Source organism: Fukomys damarensis, unplaced genomic scaffold (assembly GCF_012274545.1).
Source record: "Fukomys damarensis isolate Sample0158 unplaced genomic scaffold, DMR_v1.0_HiC HiC_scaffold_73748, whole genome shotgun sequence".
In the NCBI taxonomy this organism is placed as follows: Eukaryota; Metazoa; Chordata; class Mammalia; order Rodentia; family Bathyergidae; genus Fukomys; species Fukomys damarensis.
Window position 1 is genome coordinate 1 of NW_022974660.1, and position 6967 is coordinate 6967.

Here is a 6967-nt window from a genome sequence, read left to right on the forward strand (position 1 = left end):
ACAGAGACCACCCAGGGTCAGAGGGAGAGAGGCCAAACCCTCCCGACCAGCCTGCCCGGCCCCCTCCAGCTCTTCCCCTCTGTCCTCTCCCCAGGCCCCGCCCCCTCCCCACCGGCAGCCCCCACTAGACCAGCCTGCCCGGCCCCCTCCAGCTCTTCCCCTCTGTCCTCTCCCCAGGCCCCGCCCCCTCCCCACAGACAGCCCCCACTCAGGCGCCCCCACTCACGCCCACTTGGCAGTAACGCTCACGCACAGTCACACAGTCACCCCGGATGCACACACACCCAGCCAGTGACGCATGCACACACGCGGGGGCTGCACCCTAACTCACAGGACTCCCGCGCTGACAGTTGCAGCTGGGCCTCATAGGTACAGCCCCGATAGGCCCCTGAGCGGATCACCTTGCTGCGAATGGCCTTCTTTCGCACCAGTGTGGGTGAGCAGTAGGGGTTCCCCAGGCGGGCGTGGCGGGCACTATGGCCTTCTGACTCAGGCAGCTCCTTCTAGGGCGGCAAGGGGGCCCAATGGGCAGGCAGAGGCAGGACAGCCATGTCAGGCCAAGCAACATCCCCAAAGCACACCCCTCTCCCTCCACTATGACCTCCAAGCCTTCGCCCAGTGGCCTTGCCCACTGCCCATCCCTGTTTAGGGTAGGCATACCCCACTACTGCCCCCTGGCACCTCAGCTGGCAGCCGCCGCAAGGAGACCAGGGCGTGGACGTTCTGTGAGAGCTGATTACGGCTGAAGGGTTCCCGCACCAGGGTAGCAGGGCCCCCAGGGCTGGGCAGTGGCTTTGGGGACAGGTCCCCTGCCGGCCCGGGGGATAGTTCAGGCTGTGCCCGCTCCTCAGGGTGCTGTAAGAGGTAAGCAAGCTGGAAGGAGCGGCAGAGCAGCAGGTACAGGATCTGAACCTAGGGTGGGAGAAAGGCAGGCTGAGATGGAGAGAGCTCCCTGGGGCCCCCAAGCATCTACTCGCTCTCCAAGGGTGCGTGCAGCCCCTGAGTTTAGGGTGTCCCTCTCCTTTCCTCTTGGGGAAACTCCTACTTAGCCTTCAAAACCTCCCTACCATGCCTCCCTTATTCATTTAACGGTTACCTACTTTGTGCTGTGCACCCTGCGGAGAGCACTGAGTCCACTCCCTGCGCCTCACCCCAGCACCCTCTCAAAGAAGTGGCTGGGGTCAGAGCCTAGGCTCCAATCCCGGCTATCACTTAGGAACTGCACTGTGGCCATGGTGCAGCATGGTACCCTGTGTGTCTCAGTTTCCTCATCCCCACCTCCCTGTGTCCCTTTGAGGAGTGCATGAAGTGGCGCACAGAAAACTCCCACCCAAGCCCAGCACCTGTCTGGGGCAGCGCATCCACACATCCAGGCCCAGCATGTTGGAACCATGAGCTGCAGCCACCTGTCACCCCAGTGGCTAACACAAGGCTGGACCTCCAACAGCGGCAGCAAATGCTAGCTGGATAGAATGACCCCAACCTCTGCTGTCACACAGCTGTGGCTCGCGTGGTCACACTGGCTCTGACTGCCGGATCTACCTGTTACTCACTGCACCCATCCGCAAAGGGCCATGCACTGGGACAGTCCAAGCCCTGGCCCCAGGCTCTGTACTCAGGGACCTCAAACACCCGTGCTTAGCGACTGAAGTGTTCCTGTCACAGGCTCTGCAGGAGGGACAACCTGGGGGAATCCATGTGGGCTTCACAGGCATCGGGGCTGAGCCCTGAGGGTAAGGAGGAGAGGAGGGCGGGGCAGGCATTCAGGCAGAGAGTGGCACCAGCAACGGCCTGGCAGGTGACCTGCAAGTTCATACCCTGGCCCCCAGGGAACGCCAAGGCCACCAACTTTCATGGGGTAGAGGGACCCTTACTAGGGGCCAAAGAAGAATTCAGTACAGTAAAGGGTGGGTTCCTAGAGGAGCTCAGGCCAGCTCTGCCAAGCCCAGAGGCCTCCATCCCTAGACCATCTCAGCCTCAGTGTGTCCCCTGCTTTGGGCCCCAGATACCTCTCCAGGCTGGCTGCCCACAAACAGGTGGCAGAAGAGTCTGCTGGATGGGTTTCGTGGGTTCCGGGCGATGAAGGCAAACTGGCAGCGGGCTGGGATCCAGGTGGAGTAGAGGATGCGCCGCAAGGCGTGGGCCATCAGGAGTGCCTGGGAGCAGCATCACCAGGCCACATCAGGCCCCTGACCTGTATGCCTGACATCCAAGCCGGGACACCTTGTCTCCTGCCCAAAGCTGGCTTTTCCACAGCCTCAGCGCTGGGCAGGACTGATGTCTCTGATGTCAGAGGCCAGGAGTGGCCCCTACAGGTTTCTGAAGGTCAAGGGTGAGAGGGGCCATGCACGGGACCCTCAGAGACCCTCATCCAAAGGCCCCAGAGCACATAGACAGGTTGGGGGCTCAGCCAGGCCCTGCAGAGGACACACCCGTGCCCATGCAGCCGCCCTGCACCCGCCCCAGCTGCTCCTACCTCTCCCTCCCCACTGTAGATCTTGAGACCCTGCAGGCTGAATTTCAGGATGACAGCTCTTCGGCGGGGACAGTCCTGAGTGGAAGAGGGTTGGTGGAAGCAGGCGTTACTCCCCCAGCGCAGCCCCAGGACCATCCACCGACTCCACCAGCCCTGCCAGGGTACGGAGCCCTGGGCAGTGGCCGCTCAGAGTTGGGAGCGGGCTGGATTCCAGCAGAAAACTCCCAGCCAGGCTGCAGCTCGGATCCCACCTAGAGCTTCCAGCTTTGTTTTGCGAGTGGCCTGAGGAAGTCTGGGGCTCGAGGGCCAGGGCTGAAGGAGCCTGGGTGCAAACCTGCCCACCTTTATGAGAGGGCAGGGGTCTCATCGGGCCTCAGGGCTGTGACCCCATCGGGATGCACCCCCCTCACCTTCAGTGCCCACAGCTGCTGCCGCACCAGCCACACACCCTCCTGCGTATCCAGGTCATCCACGGGGAAGGATCCCACGTACTGCAAGTCAGCAAGAGGGTGCAAGGCAGGGAGTCAGGCCACTTCCTTCAACCCAGCCCTGAGACACACATCCCCCACCAACATGCTGGGGACAGGGCCAGGGCACCCCCCTTGGAATCTAAGCTCTGCCACTTTCCCAGCAGGTGACCTTGGTCTCAAGCCTGCCTGTCTGTGCAGCACACACTGCAAGGTCTAGGTCAGAGAAGGGACAGAGAGGTAGGTCCTCCACCCTACCCGCTCGCCACCTCCAGGGCCACCCGACACAGCACACCCACCTGGGCAAATTTGGTGATGCACCTGGGCCGGTAGGGGGTGGGCCCACAGTCGGAGGCCCTTCGGCCACCAGCCCCAGCCTTCTGCATGGCCCCCAAGGTGGTCACTTCAGGCTCCACAGATAAAGCTGCAAAGGGCGGGGACAAGGTCAGTTTCCCTCGGTGCTCTCCAGGCAGAAGCTGGCCGGCTCATCTGTTCATTCCCCACCATGCACTCATCCCACAAATCCTCCCTGAGCGTCTGCTATATGCACCTCGATGTTCTAGGCTCCAGGGACAAAGTCCTGAGAAATGGGGAAAACTACCCACCTTCACGGACCAACATTCTCATCAGGGAAAAGGACAGGCAGTTACGTAAGAGGTCAGATGGAGATGAAGAGGGGACAGGACAGGAAAGGCCAGGGGGGTGGTCCGGGTAAAGATCTGAAGGGTTGTAGCTTCTGCAAGTGCTCCAGGCTGGAACTGCAGAGCTGACCTGACTCCCTGGGGGTGGAAGTCAAGGGTGAAGACTAATCAGCCTGTCAAAGTGCTGGGGTGGTGTAGTACAGGGATTTAGCTCAGTGGTTCTGCCACCTGCCTTGCAAGTGCAAATTCTATCCCTGGTACAGAAAGAAAGAGAGAGAGAGAGGAAGGAAGTTAGTTAGAATTATAAAAAAGGTGCTGGGGAAGCTGGGTGTGTCCCTGGAGTCCCAGGTTCTAGGGAGGCTGAGTCAGGAGGATCACTGAAATTCAGAAGTTTGAGGCTATCTTCTTCGGCAAAACAGCAAAACCTCACCTCAAAAAGAAAAAGAAAAGCGCAAGGACCTGAGTTCGATCCCCAGTACCAAAAAAACACAAAAGAGAGAGAGAGATAAAGAAAGAGAGAGAGAAAGAAAGAAGAGAGAGAGAGAGAGGAAGAGAGAGAGAGAGAGAGAAAAGAAAAGAAAAAAAAAAGAAGCACCACAGAAGGAAGGGCAGGCTGGGAAGGCCCACCAAAGGGGATGGGGTGGGGTGGTGACAGCTGTGACAAAAGTCTGCAAAGGTACAAAGGAAAGCAAGCAGCTGGAGCCTTTAGGCAGACTTTGCCCCATAAAGCAGGTTAGATCCAATTTAGGAACTGCCTTAAATGTCAAATAAGGAAATTCAGGCTTTCCCTGTGGGAAGCAGGGAGCCACAGCAGGCTATAGTGCAGGAGCAGTTCATGGGGGTAGCCATGAACTAGATGACCACAGCTGATGAGGCTGGGGACCAGACAAGGCGCTGATACTGAGTCAGGATGTAGAGAAGGCAGGACAACTACACTGCTCCCCCCTGGGAGCCCCTGTCTGGATCCACTAGTGGGGACAGGAGGAGACTTCCTTTGTGGGACAGTCCTCAAGGGTGGGAGGCATTTACTCCCCCTTAGAGCCCAGGACACCAGCTGGTGCTCAATAAATGTGAAATGAATGCAACCAGGGCCAGCAATAATGAGAAAGAATGGCCGATCACCTCTACCATGGTCCCCAAGGACTCAGCTCCTCCAACCCTTACCAAGGCCCACTTAGACAGGTCCCTCTGTCCCCATTCCGGCTGGCTCTCTCACCAGCTGACTTGTCATCACTGACTCAGGTCGGAGGCCTGGGTCCAAACCCCGTGTGGCTCTGAGCCAGCTGCCTCCCTTCTTCCGCCCCAATTTCCTCGTCTGAAAACCCAGGATAATGTGAGGAGCAGGTGCCCAGCACAACGCCAGCCAGGCTTGGGCAGGTGCATGGCACAGTGTCACAAGGGATACGAAGGAGGGTACTTGGGAAGACAGCAGGCTCTGGCCGCTTTCAGTCCCCTCCTTGCCCAGGCCACACCAACATGAGACCACCCAGTCTCCTGTGAGTGCAAGGTAGGAGGTGGCCAGTCTGGGGGCCAGAAGCGAGCAGGGATCAGGCAGGGAAGGGCACACCCTGGACATGTTGCTTGGAAGGAACAGTGTTGGCACCAGGGGGAATCTACCCCTGCCTGCCCGTGACCTGCAAGCCCAGGCTCAGGCCAGGATACAGGTGCCCACAGCTGTCCACGCCTTTCAACAAACGGCCAGCATAGGAAGAGCTGGAAAACCAAGGCTGAAGAGTCCACTTGAAGACTTCCCCAGTCCCCTCCTGCTTTTCTGGGCCATCATCACCTCCACTTTCTGATCCTGACAATTTTTCACATCCTCTCCTTTCCCTGTTGCACGTTTGACGTTGAAATAAAGCAGATGTGCGACTGACAGGACAGCCACGTGACACGTTTGAGGTGAGAAGGGCTCCCGGAGAAGCCGCCTTTTAACGTGATAATCACACCACAGGGTGTGCTGCTGCCAGCCGGGAGAGAGGAGACAAGGATCACAAAACAAACAAGGTGGGAGGCCAGAGGACGGAAAGACCAGTGGGGACAGAAGCGGGAACAGAGGGGGTCAGAGGAAAAAAGCAACGGAGATAAAAGAGAAGCAGAGGCTGCAGGGAGAGGTGGAGAGCCCATTTCAAGCCCTGCCTGTGCCAGGCAGCCCTCGGGCACCCAGGGGAGAGACAGAGGGAGCCACCAGGGTCAAGACACACACTGTCACAGGGACAGCTGTGCCCCACCCCTGGTTGCAAAGTCTCCTACCTCCAGTCCCAGAGCTGTAGCTCTCCTGCCCCACCCCACACACCTTCACCTGGACCCACCCATCTGTCTGATCTTCTGATTCCCTAAAGGAGGGAAATCTTCTTCCTTCCCCATCTACCTCCCATGCCTAAGGTGCACAATGCACTTCAGCCTCCATCCCCAGGCTTGAGTTGGGAGGTTTCTCCCAGCCCCGGAAACATACTGCTTACATCTCCTGATCTCTAGAACCAGAGTGAAATTCTGCATAGGCCTGGTTAGTCAGCACCTTCCTAAAAGACACAGTCTGAAGGAGGCCGGGCGTATTCCTGGGGTTCCTCTGAGGTTTTCCAGGTGGCCCTGCATAGAAACAGGGGACTGGACAAGCTGACCTTCTGTCACTCAAGTGCCAAACCCTGTGCTGCACCGTACCTGAGCTGTACTGTGTCACTGGAGGGCCCACCTCAGGGGTCCTGGGAGACCTCCCCGCCTGCAGACCCTCAGCCCAGGGTGGCCCAGACAGGAGAAGGCAGAACATTAGAGAGAGGAGATGCTGGGGGCATGCTTGGGACTCTCCCCTAGGCCCTGCCCCCCCACACATAAGCAGGCGCCCACCTTGGAGTCTGGTGGCTCCCAGGCTGCCCAGGAGTAGGGGAGGGGAGGAAGCAGCCAGCTCCGCTGACCAACGAACAGCTGTTCCTCCTCGCTGGCAGTGGCGGCCTCCCCGGCCCCTGCCAGCTGCTCCGCGCTGCTCCAGCCACAGCCTGGCTCCCACTGTCACAACACAACCCCTGTACCACTTTCACCTGCCTCGGACCCCGCGGCCAGGGACGTGGACTGTGGGGTCCAAAAGGCTGGCTGTGACCCCTGCGCAGTCAACCTCTCCTCTAGCTCTCTCGCAGGGGCTGCGTACTGATCTCCTGAGAACGCGGGTCAGGCGGACACGGACCCGTACTCAGAACGCGGGTCAGGCGGACACGGACCCGTACTCAGCCTTCCCCAAGCACCCGGTGAGGGGCTACACGGGGTAGGCATTCGGAGGGGTCTGAGCCGCCGGGAGAAAAACGCGGCCGCGTGAGGAAAGCACGACGCGCAGCGTGTGCGGGGGATGCGCTGTTCCACGCGCTCGGTCGAGGCCGCTGCCCCAGGGCGACACC

General features: G+C 59.5%; 1 protein-coding gene across 3 annotated transcripts; it reads right to left on the reverse strand.

Moving 5' to 3' along the window:
* Positions 1-248: 248 nt before the first annotated feature.
* On the reverse strand, positions 249-4002 carry LOC104863423 (SH2 domain-containing protein 5). Of its 3 annotated transcripts, none has more exons than XM_033760702.1 (6): positions 3243-4002; positions 2887-2967; positions 2477-2551; positions 2010-2156; positions 682-912; positions 249-500 (listed from the first exon to the last, which is right to left on the reverse strand). In XM_033760702.1, exons 1-6 carry the CDS (start codon positions 3327-3329, stop codon positions 264-266), a joined length of 858 nt encoding a protein of 285 aa, XP_033616593.1. In that variant the 5' UTR covers positions 3330-4002; the 3' UTR covers positions 249-263. The 3 variants fall into 3 exon arrangements, with proteins under 3 accessions (XP_033616593.1, XP_033616592.1, XP_033616591.1); XM_033760701.1 differs by having other exon boundaries at positions 249-503; XM_033760700.1 differs by having other exon boundaries at positions 661-912.
* Between the last annotated feature and the right edge of the window lie 2965 nt (positions 4003-6967).